The following is a 22,012-nucleotide window of genomic DNA, read 5'->3' as shown; positions in this document are numbered from 1 at the left end:
CGCTATGCTATTTCTGTATTGCACAACAGCACAGTCCTCTCTTGTCCCTCCCTCGCTCTCCTTGTCTTCCTCATCCATCTTTCCTTTTTCTCCCCCGATCCATCCGGCCGCGTCTCTGCCGTCGTTCATTTTTTAGTTTACTTTTTAGTCTCGCCCCCTCCCTCTCTTCAATATCGTATCTACTACCATCTTCTTCCCCATCTACTCCATACTTTAGTACTGCTCCTTTGGATCGAGCCATGCCGAGTGGCCCATTGTTTGCTGCACATTTCCCCCGTCTCTCCTTCATGCTTGGCTGCCATTTGGACCGGCGGAGGGTTCACTGACCTTTCCCGCGTTTCGTTCTTTTCACGATATTTATTTTTGGGGTGTATCCTCTTTTGCTTTTTCTTGCTTCTCGTTATCTTTTCTTTTTGGGGTTTCTATCTCGTCAGCTGCTGATTGTCCACTTCTTTTCTCTCCTCTGCATTGCGGTAAGCAACGGAGGCAGACTTGAAAAGGACCATCGACCTGTCACACGGGGAATTGAGGGACAAATTTATGCAGTTGCACGATGCCAGACCGTCGCTGGGCCAAGCTCAAGGCAAAGCTGTTATTGCGGCGATCGTCGTCAACATCGTCCGTTCCCGCCGCCACCAGCGACATTGTTGCCGAGAACAATCCCCATGATGCCCACGCCCAACAGAGTTGCGCCCCCGGACAATTGAACGATTCGATCGCGGATTGTCCCCCAGCGCGACCCATCAGTTCCAACCGGCGCGCGGTATCATTACAAGCTGTGCCCCAAGCCTTGAAGCTAATAAAGAAGGAGGAGGAGAAGGAAGAGAGGCCAGAAGAGGAGGACGATCGGGCGAGTGCAGCTGAAGGGAGGCGGACATCGGTGATTGGCTCGAAAGGCGGGCGGTCGAGGGGATCGTTGGAGGAGGAAGAAAAGCAGGTCGAGAAGTTGGAGAACTGCAACTTCAAATCGAAATCCTCCTCTCCCCCCGAACCGGTCGCGGAACAACGTGAGGGACAACGGCACTCGCTCCTCGTTCCTCCAGGTGCCGGTGCTGGTGCTGGTCCCAGTGCTTCCCCCCAGCGTCAGCAATTGGACGCGACGACTTCTTGCGATCGTGTTCGCCCCGCGCCCTACAGGCGTCACAGTCACGGTCCCTTTTCCGAGCACGTCCTTTCCCCACCCCCGACAACTCTATCGCCAGATCTGCTCCCTTCGCCTTCTCCTACCCCTCCTCCCCCTGTCTCTGATCGTGGTGTTCTTTCAGCCTCCTTTCAGTTTGGCCAAACTCAAGGCTCCGATCGCCTGGGGCCTACGGTCGCGGAGCCGCAGTTGCCCGTGTTGGATGTCGTTGCGGAGAATCCGTCGGTCGAACCAGAATTTCAGCCCTCCTCCAACCATACTCCCGCTCCTCCCTTCCCAAAGCGTCCCAGTCTAGGCTCCCGTCGTCAGTCGCTGCTGGCCCCGTCTCATCAACACCTGATCAACAGCCTGTTGGATCCCGGTTTGACCGCAGAGCCTGAGACTAACGGTAACGGTCGCTCCGCCACCTACAGTACAGGCATGTCTCGCAAGATCTGGGTCAAGCGGCCAGGCGGGTCGGCCACCTTGGTCCCCATCTCGCTCGATAGCTTGGTTGATGAGCTACGGGACCAGGTGATCCTGAAGTACTCGAACTCGCTTGGTAGAACCTTCGATGCCCCCGACATTGTCATTCGCATTACTCCGCGAGATGGATCGAATAGGCAGGCTACTCCTGATCGGATGCTAAGCCCGGAGGAGCCGCTGGCAAGCGTGGTGGACTCATATTACCCGGGTGGTCAAGCTATCGAGGAAGCTTTGATTATCGATATCCCTTCGCGTCGCACTCCAAAGCCTTCTCCACGCCATTCGGTATACTACAACCACCATCATTCCGAGCCGGGCGAGCATGGCGAGTACTTTCCGCTCATGCCGGCGAATCCCAGTGTTCCCACGCCGCCGACGCATCCGTCGACTTCGTCCGCCAGTGTTAATGCTCATCCCGCCCCATCAATATCAATACTGACAACAGGAATGGCCCCTCCGCTGCCCTCGCCAGGGAGTCGCGGGACTCGACATCCCCGTCGGCCGCCTCTAACTCGTCATGCCACAAACTCACCCACCATCCTCAATCAGGCGCCAACAGCGAAAGGTCAGTCAAATCGAAATTTTAAAGCGCGACAAGGCGTCGCATGCAACTGCTAAGAAACCTTCTAATTTGTGTCAATAGACCCCGGGATCGTCCCCAACAGTATCCCTCCGCAGCCTGCTCCGTCCATCCCTACTCCGCCAGGCCCGCCGCCAGAATCCCCGCAGGCCAAATCTCTCACCCCTCCAGCACGCGGGGCATCCCCGCGTCCACGCCCCTCCACATCCTCCGCGAAGCCGAAGAAGACCAGCGCAGCACAAGCATTGAGCGGGGTCTTTGGAGGCCTCATCGAGGGCACGGTACCGCCCATCAACGTCTTGATCGTAGAGGACAATAACATCAACCAACGTCTCTTGGAAGCGTTTATGAAACGCCTCAGCGTCCGCTGGAAGTGCGCGGCGAACGGTGAAGAGGCGGTGAATAAGTGGCGCCAGGGTGGTTTTCATCTTGTCTTGATGGATATCCAATTGCCCGTCATGAACGGCCTGGATGCGACCAAGGAGATCCGCAGGCTCGAACGCCTGAACGGTATCGGTGTGTTTCCCAAGACTGCTGACGGACGGTCGAGCGCTGCCACTGCCAATGCGGCCTCGCCCTCGGCAATTGCAGGCAGTCGGGAACCTCTGAAGGCAGAGGATACATTACACGATCTGTCTCTGTTTAAAAGTCCCGTCATTATTGTAGCCCTGACCGCGAGCAGTCTGCAGAGCGATCGTCATGAGGCTCTTGCAGCTGGCTGCAACGACTTTTTGACCAAGGTATGCATATATCTTTTCGGACTATCATTCATGTCGCGTTTCTATCGCAGCATGCTAACGTATTGCGAAGCCGGTTCGCTTTGAATGGCTGGAGCAAAAAGTGACAGAATGGGGTTGCATGCAAGCCTTGATCGACTTTGAAGGCTGGCGCAAATGGCGCGGTTACGCCGATGACACTCAGCCTTCGCCCACGTCTGATGGCCATACGAGTCCCATGCAAACTGGCGGAGACGGAGTTTCGCGGAAACAGTCCCCTGTTATACCACTCTCGCCATCTTCTACTTTGAGTCAAGGAGCCACCAAGAAGGACCGCAAAACCCCCAGTTTCCCTAAACCCATCGACGTTACACCCGAAGACTCTTCCGGCAGTGGTAGCGGCGAGGGCTTGGACTCACCTGCTAGTCCGGTAACATCAGTCCCTGTTCCAGACGGTCCTGCAGATCTTGATGCACTCTAATTGTTCCTCACGCTATACAATTTTCCTCCGAATTGGGATAATATCACCTCGACCGATTGTCAGACTGCTGCGCGCCTGTGTGATTGAGCACATCGCGTGCATGTTTGATTATCTATCTCTCTCCCGCTCCCTCTTTCTCTCTCATTTCATCTCATCTCCAAAACCGCATTTCCCGCTATTTTGCGTCTTCCAATGGATACCCAGCATAGCCCATCGTCGATCTTATTTTCTTATTATACTTCTTTGCCTTCCTGGCGTCCGCGGCCCCCCGTACGCGGTTGCCATACACTTCATTCATTCCCTTTGTTTGTTCGTTTGTGATCAACTTTCAACTTCACAGGCGTCTCTGATATGTGTTTTTCCATGGTTGGTTGCTTTGGGAAAAGGGCAAGGGAAGGAAGAGGGTGGCATACTCACGCATACGAATCGAGATGTCGTTTTTGTCCGTTTTCTGTTATCATTCTTATCATCCTTATACATCTACGTGTATGCCGCCTTTGAAGGGACTTGGCCTTCTGTCTCTTGTGTCTTGTGTCTGCCTCGTAGAGTTGCTCTTGATGTACATAGATCGTTTTGTCGATTGGATGGGTGGTTTTGCCCTCCTTGAATTATATACTATCACCATCATGTAACTTATTTTTCTCTATTCTGTTATTCTAAATGGACTGGTGTGAATTAAACAGACATTAAAGACATATATCTTGTTCAACTCTTATAAGTAGTGAAGTGTTGAAGTATACGGTTCGACGAGAGGTAGGTAGGTGATAGATAATAGTAAAAGTGCTATAGATACATATTCATGGCTTCCAAGTAAAATAGGTGGGGTAGTAACCGAACAAGCTCCTCGGAAAAAAAGAGAAAAGGAAATATCAATCGATCAACCAGTCGAGAAGGACTGTATCGTACAGCTGAAATACAAGGCAACCAAGAGGGGCATACAAATACATCCACCATCCATACCGCACTGCGAGATGGACGGGCTATACAGGGATATTTCATGTCATTTGGGGAGGAAATAAACATGATTGACGACGAAAAAAAAAGGGGGGTGTAATCCAAGGTCAAGATTTGCAAGCTTAGACCTCCACACGGGTGGGGATCTTGACCTGGCCCTTCTTCCGGTCGTAGCTGGGGACACCGTATCTGCGACCAGGAGCGCGAGCATTGCGACCATCCTTGCCGGTGGTTTCCTGGCTGACGACAACGTCGTTGATACGGAACTCGAAGCGAGAATCCTCGGGCTGTACACGCTGCGTCTGCTTCTCCTTACGCTCCTGGGCGAGACGCTTGCGCTCTTGATCGGCAGCCTCTTGCGCCCTGAGGCGAGCCTTGTAGAGCTTGGGGTGTTGGCGAATCTCATTCGGTACCTCATTTATGTCACGGGTACTTGTGACCATGTGCGGGTGCGGAATACGCACGTCCGCCGCCTGGAGGACCTGATGTTCTTCATCGCCTTTGCCGACGAGCTCGATGCGCGAGGGGTTCTGAGTAACCCGGCTGATGGCCTCAGAGGGATTAGCAACATCCTTGGCAAGCTTCTCGTGTTCTAAAGCCGGGGCAGCGGAGAAAACACGGCCAGCGTCAACACGGTTGAATTGGCGGGACTCGGAGACGGGATAGAAGATTTGAGGGTTGGTGAGGCGGTGAACGGGCAGTTCGTTGATTTCTTCATGGGCCTGCTCGGGAGGTGTTACGGGAATCATTTCGTGAATGGCACGAGCGTAGGGCACAGCCAAGGGTTTACCCTGAAACAACAAGTCTGTTAGTTGCGTTCGACCAAAGTACAGGCAGCATGATCAGAGCTTGTGATAGTAAAAACAACAAGAGAGAATCGGTGTATATCAGAAAAATAGGCGTTGTAACCATTCCCAGTCAACTGGGTCATAAAGACTAATCGAATTTATAATTTTTCTCATCATTGCACACCGCGGGTATGTCCGCTTTGAAAGGCAGAAGGGTAGGAGGGGGAACGCATTGCTGATGACTTGGAAGGATCTGTAAACATACCTGTTTCTCCATCCGCTTTTCTAACTCGACCAGCCGGACTACAGCAGCGACTCTCCTCATGTCGACCTTCAGCTCGACACTGACAGCACGCACACTCTTTTTCTTTATTACTACCCGGTTGTAGATCTCCGTCCGCAGCTCCTCACTGAGGATGCTCTCTGAGCGGTAGGCAGGATTTGCCGGAAAAACTCTGGTCTCAACAGCCGGTGAATCCTTGAGTTTGGGATTGGTCCGCATGAGGTAGTTTGTTGAGCCTGGGGTATGGGTTCTCAACTTAGCTGCGTCGGTGTTGAGCCACGCAAACATCTCTCTGCGACGCCTAGTAGTTTGAGGGGCCGGCGTGGACGAAAATGACCGACACGAACGCCATGACTCTTGTGATGAGGGGCATGTAGTAGCTAGCCTGGGAAGATATGTGGAGGAGGATGAGGTAGATGATGTGGTGAGGTAAGGGAGGAGAGAGTTGGAGACGACCGAGTTCTGTATTCGGGGTGCCATGTTGTTTAAGGGGACAGGGGGTGAGTGGGTAAGAGTACAAGGATCTCCGACGTCAATGGACCAGATTCCGAGGAGAAGCAATCCAATTGACGGGGTAGGGAGTTTAGTGTAGGAGGGGAAGGAGGAAGGTGGATGATATGGAGGTTCGAGATGGAAAGAAAGGCACGAACTCGACGGAAGAAAAGGAAGAAACTTTTCGGCGCGGTGGTGGTCACGTGAAGCTACCGGTGGTGCGGCGCTTGGCCCGATTGGGGAGGAAGCTCTGGACGGTCCCGCCGGCAATTCTCACTATTGGCTTCGGCTTCATTCCCCACGGGCTCCCAACAGGAACTACGAACTTTCTCCCTCCAGGTTTATGACTGTCAAAACGTTCTGAAGTGAATGACCGGTGCAATTCCATTGTTGAAGCTGGTACATGTAGAGCAATTTCCCGCGAAGTTAAAAGAAGGGAAGCAAATTCAACACGCCTCTTTTCCAGGGTAAATTCCCGCTCATGAACAGATCCCCCCCGGCAAAGGGAACAAATAGAAGATTCAAGACTAGCAAAGGTGACGAAGAAATAAATAGGGTAGTAATAGCCTCCATGACTCCCATGTAACCCAAGCAATGACGGAAGAGCAACAACGCTGCAAAACACGATGCGAATAAGGGACGGAACAATGCGCTACAATCCCAGGCGGCCAGCAGCAGCCAACACATGCCTTGGGATACACCCCTTGCCCAATGATCAGAGTAAGACAGATAGATGACGTCCCAGAAATGTATCTCAAGTGTATAGGTACCCAGGTAAACGCCCCGCACAATGATTAGCTGTTGTCCAGATGAAGGCTGCAAACAATGTATCACAACACGGGAGGGTGGTCAGTAGCTCAAACAAGATCCAGTACAAAGGATTTCCCTCTGGGATTTCCGTGATCTCTGGCGTTCTGGTCTCGGCCAACGCATCCTTCTCCCATCCTGCGTGATTGAGGGGGTCAAACGAAGGGCTGAAAGGTTTAATCAAGCAAAAACGATCGGCAATTTCCCACATGTAGACAATAGCACGCACAGAAGAATGGAGAAGAACGGACAGGCAATCGAAGCCTCCCCTCTCATAGGAAGGAAAGGCAGAGAAAGCAACTATTAGGAAAACATCTGAATAGATAACGCAACAACACGGCACAGGGTATGAAGGTAGTGCAAACATGACGACAGGGCAAGTGAAACAAGCGAAGTTGGCAATGAAAATCCACACGGGCTCCTGGACGTATTAAAGAGAAACCCATATGCGCACAAATGCAATGTCTCCCCACCCAAGAAAAGGAAAAAGAAAAAAAGAAAAAAAGAAAAAAAAAAAAACAACAAACACAACATGTATAGTCACAGCGCCCCTGATCCCATGCTATCGGAGTGCACAGCAAACGAATGGAATACAATCACAGAAAGCAAAGCTGAAAAAGCGAGAGCCCCGTGGTCCTTACTCCCAGGAGGAAGGCGAGCCTCCAAATGCTGATCTAGCTCATGAAATAGAAACAATAACAATCCCCAATGCGCCAGGTAGCCCAGTGATCATCAAGCATGTCGGACATTATCTCCACAGAAACGTGCACCTTCCTACCGACCCATCATATAATCCGGGTAGTAGGAATTGTAGCCACCCACATTGGGTCCCGAAGCTCCACCGGTGAGCTGAGGTGGCGGGGACACCATTGCGTTCATCGGATTTGTCCGAATTCCAAGTCCCGAATTGGCATTGAAAGTACCGTTGTTGGGCAATGGTGCATTTGGACTCCCGGAGGGATGCATGGCGCCGTTGCTCCTAACTGCCACGGGAGGGACCAAGCCTGGAGGCGCAGACAGGCCCGGTGGCGGTCCACTGACCGTCGAAAACATGTGGTTATGCATTCCACCGAGACTACTACCCCCAGGCACACCACCTTGAGAGGCCATGGTATTAGACGCGCTCATGGAGCCGGGCTGTCCTGATCGGACCCCGAGGGGGTTTTTCGAGAAGCTTAGACGGATGCCGGTCTTGATGCTGTTGGATAACTTCACGCCATACAACTCGTTCAGGGCTTTGCCAGCGGTGCCCACGTCGTCAAATTCCACGAAGCACATCGGCCCATTCTGTTTGTTTCGGAAGCACAAACGCTTGTATCCACGCTGCTTAGAGAACAGAGCCTTCAGCTCTTCCTCTGAGGTATCGGGGGGTAAGTTCCCCACGTATAATGTATTGCATGGAGGGTTCATGTCGTTCGGGTTGGCTGCAGGGAGACTATGGCGAGGTACATGCGGATTACCATAAGGGAACACATGGCCCGTCCCGATGTTATTGTTCATCGGTTGGGGAAAGGTCGATGGAGGGTTTGGAACGCCGACGTGCGCGTTTCCTCCTTGGTTGTAATTCGGTAGTGGAGGGGAACTGAGATTGCCAGCCAAAGACATGTTGGCAAACTGGTTACCCAGAATCTGAGGGTTCGTGGAACGTCGAGGGACAGAGACAGAAGACGAATGCCCGTTTTCGGCATAGCCCACGGGATCCTTAAGCAACTCTCCAGTATCTTCATCGATATCCTGATCAATCATCGATTTGCCACTGACTCGCGGGAGCTCGGGAACGCCGTTGCCGATCGGGGACTGGGGGGAGAAGAGACTGTGGAGACGGGAGCCAGGTTCAGATGGGGGCAGGGCATCACCAGAGGTAGCAGTGGTCGCGTTCAACTTCTCCAAGGTCTGGAAAGTCCCGTTGAAGCGCGACGACTGTCGCGGTAAACCTCCATTAACATGTCCTAGTAAGCCCCGAGTCGCGGTGTGGTCAATCGTGTTTCGTCTGGGCACCAAGGAGGAACCAACTGAGCCGTAAAACATTTCCACAATCATGGTGGCGTCGTTCTTCGAATTCGGTTTGCCGTCGAGAAGTGCTCGTGCTTCTTCCGCAGCAGCCAGGGTGCTGAAGCGCGCGACCGCACACAAGTATCCGTTGTCCTCCGGAGCGTCGGAAGGCACAAAGTCGGCATCCACAAAATCTTTGGCAAAGAGTAGCATGCTGCGCAGAGCATCGCGACTGGTGTTGCGCGGGAGTTTGCGCATAAGGATCGCGCCGCCACCTGTTCCATTTGTCGGTCGGATAAAGCCATTCAGGCCCTGCGCCGACCGATCCGAGTCGCCCAGACGCATAGCAGATGAGGAAACGTTGTCAAAAGTGGAAGAGGGGCCGATCGGGGAGAAAGGGTATGTAAACGAAGGACCTAACGAAGTTGGTGCCTGCGATGCGGGCGTATTGTACACGTCGGTCGACATCGCATTCTGGGCCGTCGCGGGCGCTTGAGAGGCCGAAAGCGGCTGGTGGGTAGGCGACGCGCCCGAAGAGACCGAGGGCGTGCGCTGAGTAGTGCTGTAGGAGCCTGGACTCGTACGGGTTGACTGATTCGAACTGCCACTCATGCCTCACGGACCGAAATTCTAAAAGCGTCTGACTCGATCGATTAACCCCACGAGCGGACGGGAGCACGGGCTCCTCCAAGAAGGTAAGGGAGTGCGGGAGGCAACCGGATGACAGATGGGACAGAGGCTGGAGGGGCTCAGCCAGAAGAGTGTCAGGAACAAGTCGATAATGTAAAATGGTAAATCAACCAGATTATAGGATCAGAATTCTGACGCAATCTCGTTGGGAGGAAGCAAAAGTGCGATGGATCAACACGCGCAATTGAACTCGCGGTATGCGTGTTTAAGGAGGTAAGGATGCGACGGACCGAGTGTCCGAGGGAGAGACAAGAAGTAGGCCACACACGATGGGAAGGGAAGAAGGAAAAATGAATTGATAATCAAATGCAAAAGGAATGATTATGCGACTCAGAAATAAAATGTAAATGGTACAGGCAGAAGTTGGGAAGGTAGAGGTAGAGGTAGAATAGGGGAGGATGGAAGACGCGAACGGGAACGGAAAGGGAAGATGGCGAAGGATTGGGGGGGGAGTAGGAGGAGAAAGTTGGGGGAGGGTGGGTGAGGAAGAAGGGAAGAGGAAGGAAGAAAGAGAGGAAGGGAAGGACGGCGACGACCAAGACCGTTCGGGGGAAGGATAAAGTTAGATTGGGTTGAGTTTTGGGGGGGAGGAGGAGGGAGGGAGGGAGGAGGGGGGGAGAGAGATTGGTAGCAAGTCAAGTAGTAAGTAGTATTAGTGGGTTTAGTGAGTGAGTGAGTGGTGGGAAGGGAATGAGTGGGTGGTGGGAAGAAAGAGGGAGGGGGAGGCGCGTTAAGTAAGTGCCGTAGGCAGTCGTTGGTAGAATGCGTGGTGGTAGTGGTTTAGTTCGTGGTGTAGTGCAGTAGTAGTTGTTTAGCGGTAGAGGACTCAATGTAATCAATTAAATCAATGTCCAAATGGTTTTGTTGTAGTAGTACCCGCGAATCCGTTAATCAAATGGGATCGGGATGTTTCTGACTGTAGTAATCAATGAAGAAAGAAATCGATCTATCGATTTCTTAGGTGGATGAATGTATGGAATGGATAGATGATGACGATGATGACGATGAAGATGGGGGGAGAGAGGGAGATGGAAAAGGGAATGAGAAGAAGAAAGAGGAAGAGGAAGAGGAAAGGCTGCCGTACAATCGGCGTAAGGAACCGTAGGAACTGAAACTGGAAATGGTGAGAAAGGATCCGGCGAAATGGGTAGTAGTGTATCTATGGAGTAGATAGTAGTAAGTACGTAGGAGTAGTTGTCTGGTAGTACTGCGTAGACAGAATAATACTATTAATGCGAATAAAAATAAAAATAATAAAGAATAATTAAAATAATAATATAGAATACTACTATTAACTAATCAAAAGGTGAAGAAAAAGATGAATGAACGTCAAGTTCCGGAACGGTCCTTTTTTACATTTAGGGAGTGAACTGGCCGGTCCTTTTGGACTTTTAGGGGGGTGGGAAGAATACTAGGAAACCGAGTAAAGTTGAAGGGGGCGAAAGAGGGAAGGAAACCAAAGCGTCAGAGAGAGAGAGAGAGAGAGAGAAAGCAAGTTGACTGAGGACGGCCGACCGACCGTCTTCTGTCTCGTCTGGTCTGGTCCACGGATCGAGACTGGCTCCGTTCCATGAAGCGATGGCCAGTCGGGAGTCCCTTGAAGGCCTGTCGACTAATCCCCGAACTAGAACGGGTCCAAAAAGGAAAAAAGTGACTAAGATGCGCCGTCCAACGAGCGCTTGCAGCTGAAGCGCGACCCGGCAGTTTAAGATGACACGACGCGCTATCAATGGAGTGCCAGCCGATCCCGTGCTGATGCTTGCTTTGGTGTGCTTTGGCGTGCTTTGGATCTGTCCGGTGGCCGTGTGTGCCTGGAAAGTTGTTCTTCATCCATGCATTGATTCAACCAACTTCTTTCTGTTTAGTTAGATTCAAATTCACATGGTTTCGCTGTTGTCGAACGATGAATTCACCTGTTTCTATCTAGGTGTCATTGGGGATTATCTTCGCATCCAGACCATCCAGGAAGACCACCCGATTGCGGCAGTCCTTCACGCAAACAACCGAAACAAAGGAGGGAACAAGCATCCGGATGCGACATCACAGGTGCGTGTCCTGAACGCCCCAGGGAGCGTGGCAAATAGGGCAGAAGGAGCCCTCTCTCAAAGGCAGAGACTCACGTTCAACACAACACCCAATCCGCATAAGTTCAATTGCCGAGGCCATAGTTATGATACTTTCATTCAAATTTAGGGCTTCTTATGGAAACTCATGGTTGGGACATTTAGTCTAGATAGTAACAACTATCACTTGTATATTATCATCGAACCACAAGGGTGCGGACAGCAATAAAGATGAACAACAACATCAACGTCCAAGAACCTACAGCAGTCATGAAGATCCAGATCCAGCTAGCATCTACCAACCTACGCATCTATCCGATTGTACCAGTCAGCTCAAACGGCTGAGAATCGATTACTATTCCCCCCCAGTCGCTGGTGGGGTTCTCGCATAAATCCTCTCATACAGTTAGTTGGCCATCAACTCATGCCTGCACTTATGGGGCTATACTGTAGCCTTCCTCTTCACCTCCCAGTCCTACCTCGAATACTACCATGAGTCGTAGTCTTCCTCTTGACTCATGCCCCTCCCCCGAGATATATGACGAAGACCTTTCCCGTGTGATAAAGGCAAAATCATCCCAACCGTGTTTATAGGAACCCTATTTACCCCATCCACCTGATCACGGGGGGGTTATCGCTCTGTACGACACAAAAGCCACCCCGCGGAGCATACCCATGGATGTCGAAGAGCCATCCTGCCTTACAGCCCGAAGCCTTCCTAGCTTACTGCACATAATCAAACAGAATCGAGCGATCCACTCCGAAGCCCACGATTGCCGTTCGAATTAAAGTCCAGACTCGTACTTAGGTGTAAGGCTACAGATTTAATCGTCTAGAGCACAATGTTTTTCTTCGCCCCAATGTGTTTGTCTCTGGGTACATGACGATGAACCTCCGAATTGCTTTGCCCTCCAAAAGGCTCATTGAGTGACTGCTTCGGCACCATGGACCATGGACGGAATGTATAGGCGATGCTCTCAGCTGACCGTATCGAGGAAGAATAAAATAACAAGACTCATCATCACTCTGACAAAATCGGTGGCAGATTCATAGGCGCAAATGCTTACCACCTTCTCTTCTTCTGCTGAAATCAAGACTCATTCTTATTATCTGCACAAATAGCGATTAGCGCGCATAGCAAGCTAGTCAGTTATCCTGGGTATTGGATAGTCAGAACCAAACCAGGATGTCCTTCCTGGATGTTTTTTGGCTTCAAAACAAGCCAGTCAACCAATCACAATATTGATCAGTCAGGCAAAAACGCTTACGTCCAGCTGAGACGAGACCTCCCCATACAAGAGCTAATATGAGCCCACATGAGCGTCGATAGGTACCATCATGTACCTCAAAGAGGGATGAGTGGGAGAGGCGGGCCCTGGTGGTGTGGCTGCCAGAGATCCATGGGAAGGACAAACTCTGACGCTGATCTTCCCACCTGAAATTCCCTACGACAGCCAATCATCACGGTCCGTCAGACGTCTGGACTCGGGACTGGTGCGTTCTGTGCCTTGCCCGCAGAACGGGATTGGTCCATGACTGACCCTCATTGCGCGGGCAATGATTGGGATTTGGGACAATGAGAGAGAGGGGAACGGGAATCCTTTCATGTGTCCAGTGGGTGCCGGGAATGAACGGGTATCTAGTAGTTAGGAAGACCAAGGCATGGTCATATTTTTTTTCTCCCCCTGATGTTTACTTCTCCCTAGTGTTTGCGGAGTACCATGTCTCCGTGCACCACGCCGCTCATCCCGGGATGGATGACGGCTGAGGGAGTGGCACCGATGACTCGGGATTTACAGGTATCATAGCAGGAGCATAGGACTAGATGCCAGCAACGCGCTATTTCACCTAGATGCCTATATGCAGGTTAGGTAATGCATACGCCAGATTTGCGAGAGGGGTGGGATTTTCATTTGTCCAAGTTGGACTCGTCGTTCTGATACGTGGATGTAAGTTAGACTGATAAGACGCGATAGATAGTAGTACCTAAAGTACACACACCTCTTTAAGTTTCATCTACTTTCCTTCTGTCTGGGTATTCTGAATCTCTCATCACATTCTTATTCACCGAAACTGAAGACGTGCATCAAGGATCAAACGCCCTTTCATTGTCGCAGGTGTGGTTGGCTCGGATTGGGCGATCTGGGCGTTGCTTCATGACAGTGCTGATCTAACGGAAAAGCCAAGTGGTGATGCCTGCATGGTCACCTGCCAGCCTTGAGCGCAAGGGAGCAGCCATGCAGTGATGCACAAAGTACGGAGTCGCTCGGGACTTTCTGCTCCCCCCTGTCCTTATTAACTAAGCAAGATAATGAATGATTCAATCGTATTGAGCCCGCTGTTGCTCAGCATAAAGGAACACATCAACGATGTGTATTCGGGTCTCTATAGATTTACCAGACTGCATCTGGAAATTTCACCATAAACGTAGTATAGAGATGTTGCCCTCTTTCTCTGCCTCAGTGTCCGCCTCGCAGATGGAAACCCTGCCTGATCCCGGAGGTGGCTTTAGCATTATTTTAGCAGGCTCAAGAAATGTATGCCTGCCCATGCAGTGCGGAAACCTCATCCCAGCCAGTCATAATCGCCATACCTAAGAAGAGGTATCTGGCTGCACGTTGGAACGCTTATACCGAAAAAAAGGGGGGAAACAGAGGCCTGATAAAACGTATATTGTATATCACACAAGCACAGAGGCCTCAGGCAGCACGTAATCGACTCACATAATGTACATAAATTCTCGACCCATAAATCAATTCCAGGAGAATAGCTCTCAGTAAACGCCATGAGAAATGCCAGTAGCATGATATTGAAAAAAGAAAAGAAAAGAAAAGTTCTTCCACTCCGGAAAAGCCCTCACCAACGTCCCCGAAGAATGACAGTATTCGCCTGGCCCTATCCGAGCAACGGAAGCTCGAAGGTGAGTGCACCGTGCAAGTATACAGATGTCGAAGTCAACAGATATCCACGCCTCAGTTTTTCACATTCTTGCTTTCTTTCACAATCCCGGCCTGTAGTAGATACCGAATATTAGTCAATCAATGTCGTAACCCAGGTCCATATCCCCTTCCTACTAGCGGACATGCTTGTTATACAGTGGCAGGCAACGTACGAGGTTTAGTAACTTCCAAACGCCATCACTGGGCTGTGCGCCAACACCAATCCAGTACTTGGCTCGAGATCGATCAAGCGAAATCTCCTTGTATGCTTTGGCGGTGCGGGCCTCCTTCTCGGACAGGTTCGTAGGGCGCTGCGGAATAGGGTTGAAGGTACCGATAACTTCAAGAGGTTTCGAGTCGCGAGCCGACCTGTAGAATATATCCCCATTAGCATTGGATCTCATACTCCATTTAGAACACTCCCAGTGAGTCGCTCGCGGAACGCGATATACTGATCCCCGGGATCCATAAAAAATTTACCTACCGAGCCTGGGCAACAACGATGTTGTAGAACGGCTGGTGCCGGTTTCCAAAGCGGGAGAGGCGAATGCGAACGACCATCTTGACGGGCGATTTCTGCAATTGGAAGGAGAAATAAGAGGAGCGACTGCACAGCAAAAGGGCAACTTGATCAAGCTCAAGCAGGCCAGAGTCTCCGACTCCGCGGCAGTTTCCAGCCTGGTCGGGAGATCTATCGGGCCGAGACTGCGGAATTCGGATTAGCGTCGGTCAGTGGGGAGGGCCCGATAACAATGATGCAATGGCAATTCACATCACTTTAAAGAAATCGCTCCTCCTAGCAATATTTCCTACACTTATCCGTTGCATTGAGTATATCGGAGTGCTGCTGCATACTCTTCACGCTCAACCTTGCACTTAAAAGGCACCATTGTATGTTCCGTGCCGCACTTCCCAGGCGGAACCCTATCCCCGCATTATTTCGATACTATAGTAGATCCGCCAAGATGTCGTTGAAGGTGTGCAATAACTTCACTATTTCCGCTCAAGAGGAAGAGTACCTCAGGCTCACGAGGAATATCCCAAACAGGCCATCTCCTCCAAAGATGCCGCATCTCTCGATAAAGACCTCATGGAAATAGGTGGCTGGTCTTTGGACCAGTTAATGGAACTAGCGGGCCTCTCTGTCTCTCAAGCCGGTGAGAATGCGACACCGTCCTGCAACACTGTGTAGAACCAGGCACTCTGACATATCAGTCTACCGCATTCATCCACCAAGCTCGGGTAAGGATGTTTTGGTTATCTGCGGCCCAGGAAACAACGGTAGGCCTCGAACGACCCTTCATTTCTATCAGTCACAGAACAAACAACGATTCTAACCTCCTCTCAGGCGGCGATGGCCTAGTAGCCGCACGCCATCTAGCTCACTATGGGTACAAGCCCTCAGTTTACTATCCAAAGCAGGGCAAGAACGATCTTTACCAGGTAAGCTCCCAGTACGCCCCACATGTCATTGACATGACCCGAAACATGAAGTTGGGACGCCCACCCTGCAAACATATATATATATATGCTACACACATTACTCTCCAGCCACACACCCCAGCCTACTAACCTCGAACAATATAGCGCCTCAAAACGCAACTCGAGAATCTCTCCGTCCCATTCATCTCCGACCTCCCCGTTGCCATCAAATCCGCCGACTTCCTCGTCGACGCCATCTTCGGCTTCTCATTCGGCGGACCCCTCCGCGAACCCTTCCCAACCATCATCTCCCAAATCGAAACAGCCAGTATCCCCGTTCTGAGCGTCGATGCGCCCAGTTCCTGGGACATTGAGAGCGGGCCACCCAAGGAAGGCCCGGGATCGAAGTTCATGCCGGAGGCGCTCATCAGTCTGACTGCGCCGAAGCCGTGCGTGAAGTATTATAAGGGACGGCATTTCCTGGGTGGACGGTTCCTGACGAAGAGCATTGCGGATAAGTATAAATTGGATCTGCCGGAGTATCCAGGTATCGAGCAGATTGTCGAGGTTGGGGTTGATGCTGAGGGAAAGCTTTGAGCGCTGGAGTGGGTAAATGATGAATCAAATGGCCTATCTGCAAGGCTTAGGTACATAGTAGATGAAGGTCAGAATAATTATGAGTTTACATTGTTGTTACATCATATCGCATAGCGCTATAGGGCACCTAATATTAGCGATGAATATCTTGAGAATATGTCCAATATGGAATTCATGCAGTGTAGTGTGTATCGCTATCGTGAACTAGAGATGTATACGTGCTATAGACAGCAGTAGTGAAGCAGAACACAGACGCTCCATGAGGTATGAGACGTCTTAAGACCCGGGCCTTAACATGCTATACCTTCATGATAACGACTCCCTAATCTCGCCTATGATACCCTTGATTCTTGGTTCTTTACCAAGGCCCGAGCTTGAAACCTTCTTCAAAACATCTCCAACATCGTACACTTCCTTGGCCGCAGTCCTGACTTCTTCCCCTAGTCCCTTGACCAAAGTTCCTAGAGCCACAAGACCGCGGTAGACTGCTTCAGAATCCTTTTCACCGGTAATCATTGTCGTTAGCTCGCTAAGAAGGACCAGAGCCTGTTCCGATGACTCAGGCATCGATTCTCTGCCCGCAGAGGTGAGGTAAACGGCAAAGTTGATGTAGAGGGTTGTAATGGCAATGGTGAGATTTCGGTTCGGCGTCGTCCCACTATTGGTTAAAGCGGACTTGACGCCGCTCAGGATTTGCTCAAACCTGCTGGTGGCAAGGTCGCGTCCCGCGTCCGTTTCGAAAAGGTTGGCGAGCATGCGTATTGACAGCATCGCATTATTAACATTGAATGGTGAGTCAAACACCCCACTAGACTGGATGCCTGAGATGAGATCCTTGCCATCGTAATCGGCCGTGGCAGTCATGGGAGTGGCAGCGGCGGACAAACGGAGAAGATCAAGACCCGGCAGTCTGCTTGCGACAGGCCAGACGGTTGCAACCTTGTATAATAAAACAACACCAGCCTCCACTGCCGGAGACTGCTCGACATTTGAAGACTCCAACTGACCACACAGGGTTGCCACCGTCTCCAACTCCGAAGGGCTGAGCGACAACTCTTTCGATCCGGAGGATATGACGTGTTGGTTCAGCTCTTGCAACTTCTTGGCGATCAATTTGAGGTTGGCAGATTTGATGGAAAGATAGGTCTTTTGCGGAAGGACCTTCGGTCGAGCCTCCGGAGCAGGAGGTGACTGCGCATCTTCGGGACGATAACGCCTCTCTTGACCCCAAGGATCGGCCCCCGCAGGCGTCGGACCCTGTGAAGTCTGCCCAAGTGTTGCACCTTGCGTATTTTGAACGATGAACTGAGCGACTTGATCAAGGTAGTTCATCGACAATTCGTTGTCCTGGATGAACTTGGTCGCAGCCTCGTACGGGTTTTGAGAGACGTTGTATGGCAATTTGAGGGGAGGTTTGCCGTCTTCCACGTCAACGTCGAAGACATAGTCGTAGTCTTGACCCAGATACTCCGTTTTCCTTCCACTGCTGGCAGCGGAATCAACTACCGTACCAACTGCAACCCATTCCCGTGATGCCGCTGACCAAGTGTGAGCAGTAACGCTACCATCGTCCTCACGGATCATCTGCACCTGCCCGTCCTTGGTTCCCGATTTCTGCCTGAGAAATTCCGTACCCGGAAGCTGATCTTTGTTGATCTTACCAACCTGCTGCTCCGGAATTGCCGACTCCTTGACAGTCTTTTCAAACTGTTGTACTACTTGTGCGCTTGCCACGCGTTCCTGGCTTCTGCTAAACACGCGTGTGATGCGGTCACTGGCTCCTGTGACAATGTCGCCGGTCTCCTTGCATACCGCAACGCTCCAGACAGAGATCGCAGGGTGCGTGATCGTCTGTACGCACTGCGTACCATCCCAGATCCTCACCGTCCGATCTTCTCCAGAACTGACCAACTCACCCGAGGGCAAAGCGGCCAGCGAATAAATAAAGCTCTCGTGGCCATGCACCTCCCCGACGAGTTGGCCTTGTATGGTAAAGAGACGAATCACCCCATCGTTGCTCGCCGAAGCAAAGTGTGCGCCAGTGGGGTTGGAGGCGGGAACCTTGCAAAGAGCTCTCACAACGTCCTGGGAATCTTTGATCGTTCTCAGCAGAGTGCCGGAGGTGTTGAAAATGCGTATCATTTTATCCGCGCAGCCTGGAAAGTTGTTAGCATATACATGGAATGATCCATCCGTCATATATGCAGGGGTACGGCGCGCGCTTACCTGTGATGACAGTATCCTTGTCATAAGCAAGCACCGTCCAAACACTTCCTTGATGACCCTCCAGCACGACATCGGTTTCCCATTTACCCACCTTCCATAGCCTAGCTGTCGAGTCCCAGCTTCCACTGACTACCCATCCGCCATCATGTGACACATCCAGCGCACAGACATTATGTGTATGGCCCAAGAGCATAGCATCCGCGTTATCATCGGCAGCTTTGCCTGGTTGTCTGGCTTCAATGATAGTGTCTTGACCACCGGAGAGGACAAGTCCATCCGGAAACTGGGGGGTAGGTGGGTAGTATGCCAGAGCGTTGATGAAGGCCTGGCCGTGAGAGGTGATGGTGTAGTCATATGCCGGAGGTGGGGTAGAGACTAGTTTCCAGAGTCGGACTGTTGCATCTCGGGACGCCGAGAATATAGCATTGGGATTCGGAAAGGCCACGGCGCGAACCTGAGAATGAGAGAAAGAGGCGTCAGTGGGCGACAATGGAGGGTTGGAAGGTGAAAGGTGGCCAGCGTTAACAGCCGGGACGTTCTTACATCATCGCCGTGGCCCTCCAGAGAAGCGGAGATCTTGAACTCAGGCATACATAGACCAGTGGAGAGAATTAGGGAAATATAGATCCCAGTAGAAGGGGTTGAGGATGAAGAGGGGGAACTGGCAAGAGCCAAAAGGATGAAATGGAGGCACCAAAGATGGCCGGGAGGGTTTCAAGGCACCTTTGGGAAGAGAGGGAGGGGGAGGAGTTCCTGCTTAGTAGTACTAGTTGACCTGGAGTACCTGAGGAGCTGCTGCTTAGAGACTAAAGGGAGGGCCATGGGACCATCTGGGGCAATCACGTGGGCGGTGGCTCGCCAGTGTATTCGCCGGGAAGAAGTTGCTAGAATCCAAGTCTTGATAAGCCATGTTACTAAGTAACTAACTATTAGCTAGTTAGTATTATCGCATTGGGAAGGGAGCTATACCCTGGCTTGATTGGGTACGCGACTAGTGGCCATTCTGCATTCACTACTAGTCTTAGTTTGCATTGGGCTTCCATAAGGAACAAATGCTGATTTCCATCCTGAATTCCATACCACCATTTCTTATGAAGATGCCCTGAAATGGCACTCCTCACTCAGGGACCACATCGCATGTTAGTAGTGCAATACCAATAGGGTCAATGAGAGTGCATGATTCCGTATGCCATTGTTCTGGACCTAACACACTTCTGCGCGTCGTTGTAGTATCAAACTATCGAAGTCCATGAATGCATCCAGATTGCCTATTCGGGAACAGATTAGGGACAGCTACCCCTCACGTGCTGTTTGACACTAGTCCCCGATAGGCTTAGGGCGGCTAACGGCCCGGCGACGATTCGCGTGAATATCAAAAAGAAAGTCCTAAACTTCCCCCCAACCAGCTTCACCTCCATTGTTCTCGTTATTCCGGGCTTGAGTCCCTCTTCACCGTGTCTTTAGAAGCGCCGGTGGCTCATACATTTGTTCGAGGGTTCCGTTTTAACTGGGAGACCCGACTTCTCTACCTAATTCCTAGTCCTACCTTTCCTTTCTTCCACCTCCAATCATTCTAGAACGACCCCGCTACCTCGGGCTGATTGATGACTTGACGAGACTGACGAATTTCCTTGTGTACTTCTACGCTGTGTTCATCTCTCGTGTCTTCTACTTCACTGCTACTCTGCGCTTCATCTGCGACAGTTCAGAGACGATTTCTTTCAATCTCAACTGAACACCTTATCGTCACTTCATCTAACGGCCACTACTATCGCATGCGACACTCATCACATTGCAATTAACTTTGTACATTACCTCAAGTGAAGTTTATATACAATGGCGTCAGGTGCGGTGGATACAGTGGCCCATTCTTCATAGCAATTGGCTATTGACACATTCCAGACATCCCCAAAGTTGTGCCGTTGACCTGCCACGGACACTCACGTCCCGTGCCGCACATCAACTTCTCATCCACCGTCGAGGATGATCAGTACTACCTAATCTCTGCCTGCAAAGGTGAATATCCTCAGAACCATGGCTAAGATCCCCGTGCTGACATCTACCAGACAACAATCCCATGTTGCGGGATGGCATAACAGGTGACTGGTGCGTGTTCCCCGCATTGAATACTCCGCACACCGCACATGCTCACCATCAATGTCATATAGGATTGGAACCTTCCTCGGCCACAAGGGCGCAGTATGGCAAGCCCGGCTCTCGACAGATGCGAATTTGGCAGCAACCGCAGCTGCGGACTTCTCCGCGTGAGTACCTACCTACCCACTTTCAATGCACGTCGCCGTCGCATCTCACTAACCCGCCAAACTTTTCCCCATACAACAGCAAAATCTGGGACACTCACACCGGCGAATGCAAACACACTCTCCAGCACTCGCACATCTGTCGCGCAGTAGCGTTTCCAATCCAGCCTTCCCCGCAGGTCGTCGCAACAGGTGGCTTCGAGAAAAAGCTTCGCATCTTCGACCTCACTCGCAGTGGGGGCAGTAACAGCTCCTCACCGACGAGTGCCACCCCCAACACCGACGCCAGCCCTTCCGCAGTAACAAGCTACGAGATTGGCCCCGGCGTTCACGGCGGAACCATCAAATCGATCGTCTGGAACCAGGACTACAACATCCTCACGACCGCCGCGGAAGACCGCAAGATCAGATGGTGGGATCTTCGCTCGCGCCACCCCGTCGTCGAATACGCCGTGGAAGGTACCATCGGAAGTTGCGAACTGAACTCCCTCGCCGTCAGACCCAACGACGCCGGAATCCTTACCGTCGCGGCCGGCAGATCCGTCTATCTCTTCGACGGCCTAAGCCCCGGTCGTCTCTTGAAGAAGATCGATTTCCGCTACGAGGTCGCCAGCGCAGCAGTTAACAATGAAACAAGCAGACTGGTCACGGGTAGTGCCGAGGATACCTGGGCGAGAGTATACGACGTCCGCACGGAGGAAGAACTGGGTACGTTCCATTCCCCACCCTTTAATTACCCCCCATCATCCATCACCGTTCACTTCCGATGTGGCTAACAATCCACTCGCAGAGGTCCAAAAAGGTCACCACGGTCCGATCTGGTCCGTCAGTTTCTCGCCTGACGGCAAACTCTACGGTACAGGAAGCGAGGATGGAACGATCAAGTTGTGGAAGGCTTGCAGGGAGCCGTATGGTCTCTGGCGGTGATGGACCGATAGAGCGGGAAGCCATCTACTCACATATTGAGATGTACCAAAAAAAAAAAGAGACAAATAATACGAACGCGATCCTTCCCATTTGCCGAGCTGTGGTGGCATGGATCTGCTTATACACTACGCAACTGCGGCAGCACGCATATTACCTTGATGTAGATACTCGGAATATAGACACCATGG

At 51.5% G+C, this 22,012-nt stretch overlaps 9 protein-coding genes across 9 annotated transcripts; 4 read left to right on the top strand and 5 right to left on the bottom strand.

Annotated features, from left to right (window-relative positions):
• Positions 1 to 553: 553 nt before the first annotated feature.
• AKAW2_50837A (uncharacterized protein) lies at positions 554 to 3,383 on the top strand (the record flags this gene model as incomplete). Its single annotated transcript, XM_041690699.1, has 3 exons — positions 554 to 2,171; positions 2,250 to 2,926; positions 2,997 to 3,383. 3 exons carry the CDS (start codon positions 554 to 556, stop codon positions 3,381 to 3,383), a joined length of 2,682 nt encoding a protein of 893 aa, XP_041544258.1.
• Positions 3,384 to 4,459: 1,076 nt separating this feature from the next.
• On the bottom strand, positions 4,460 to 5,888 carry AKAW2_50836S (mitochondrial 37S ribosomal protein mS45; the record flags this gene model as incomplete). The annotated part of the gene is made up of 2 exons (XM_041690698.1): positions 4,460 to 5,128; positions 5,391 to 5,888. The coding sequence occupies 2 exons, from the start codon at positions 5,886 to 5,888 to the stop codon at positions 4,460 to 4,462; spliced, it is 1,167 nt and encodes a 388-aa protein (XP_041544257.1).
• A 766-nt stretch (positions 5,889 to 6,654) lies between these two features.
• Positions 6,655 to 7,074, bottom strand: AKAW2_50835S (uncharacterized protein; the record flags this gene model as incomplete). The annotated part of the gene is made up of 1 exon (XM_041690697.1): positions 6,655 to 7,074. One exon carries the CDS (start codon positions 7,072 to 7,074, stop codon positions 6,655 to 6,657), a length of 420 nt encoding a protein of 139 aa, XP_041544256.1.
• Positions 7,075 to 7,481: 407 nt separating this feature from the next.
• WHI3 (cell cycle RNA binding protein whi3) lies at positions 7,482 to 9,311 on the bottom strand (the record flags this gene model as incomplete). The annotated part of the gene is made up of 1 exon (XM_041690696.1): positions 7,482 to 9,311. The coding sequence occupies one exon, from the start codon at positions 9,309 to 9,311 to the stop codon at positions 7,482 to 7,484; it is 1,830 nt and encodes a 609-aa protein (XP_041544255.1).
• Positions 9,312 to 11,270: 1,959 nt separating this feature from the next.
• Positions 11,271 to 11,582, top strand: AKAW2_50833A (uncharacterized protein; the record flags this gene model as incomplete). Its single annotated transcript, XM_041690695.1, has 1 exon — positions 11,271 to 11,582. The coding sequence occupies one exon, from the start codon at positions 11,271 to 11,273 to the stop codon at positions 11,580 to 11,582; it is 312 nt and encodes a 103-aa protein (XP_041544254.1).
• A 2,842-nt stretch (positions 11,583 to 14,424) lies between these two features.
• On the bottom strand, positions 14,425 to 14,952 carry MRPS16 (mitochondrial 37S ribosomal protein bS16m; the record flags this gene model as incomplete). Its single annotated transcript, XM_041690694.1, has 3 exons — positions 14,425 to 14,463; positions 14,565 to 14,760; positions 14,876 to 14,952. The coding sequence occupies 3 exons, from the start codon at positions 14,950 to 14,952 to the stop codon at positions 14,425 to 14,427; spliced, it is 312 nt and encodes a 103-aa protein (XP_041544253.1).
• Positions 14,953 to 15,284: 332 nt separating this feature from the next.
• On the top strand, positions 15,285 to 16,410 carry AKAW2_50831A (NADHX epimerase; the record flags this gene model as incomplete). Its single annotated transcript, XM_041690693.1, has 5 exons — positions 15,285 to 15,368; positions 15,440 to 15,548; positions 15,607 to 15,672; positions 15,740 to 15,834; positions 15,979 to 16,410. 5 exons carry the CDS (start codon positions 15,285 to 15,287, stop codon positions 16,408 to 16,410), a joined length of 786 nt encoding a protein of 261 aa, XP_041544252.1.
• Positions 16,411 to 16,716: 306 nt separating this feature from the next.
• AKAW2_50830S (WD repeat PLAP family protein) lies at positions 16,717 to 19,227 on the bottom strand (the record flags this gene model as incomplete). The annotated part of the gene is made up of 3 exons (XM_041690692.1): positions 16,717 to 18,566; positions 18,637 to 19,090; positions 19,180 to 19,227. The coding sequence occupies 3 exons, from the start codon at positions 19,225 to 19,227 to the stop codon at positions 16,717 to 16,719; spliced, it is 2,352 nt and encodes a 783-aa protein (XP_041544251.1).
• A 1,486-nt stretch (positions 19,228 to 20,713) lies between these two features.
• On the top strand, positions 20,714 to 21,824 carry AKAW2_50829A (WD40 repeat domain-containing protein; the record flags this gene model as incomplete). The annotated part of the gene is made up of 4 exons (XM_041690691.1): positions 20,714 to 20,742; positions 20,805 to 20,900; positions 20,980 to 21,605; positions 21,688 to 21,824. The coding sequence occupies 4 exons, from the start codon at positions 20,714 to 20,716 to the stop codon at positions 21,822 to 21,824; spliced, it is 888 nt and encodes a 295-aa protein (XP_041544250.1).
• Between the last annotated feature and the right edge of the window lie 188 nt (positions 21,825 to 22,012).

Source organism: Aspergillus luchuensis, chromosome 5, assembly GCF_016861625.1.
Source record: "Aspergillus luchuensis IFO 4308 DNA, chromosome 5, nearly complete sequence".
NCBI classification, from domain to species: domain Eukaryota; kingdom Fungi; phylum Ascomycota; class Eurotiomycetes; order Eurotiales; family Aspergillaceae; genus Aspergillus; species Aspergillus luchuensis.
This window is presented reverse-complemented; position numbering and strand designations above follow the sequence as displayed.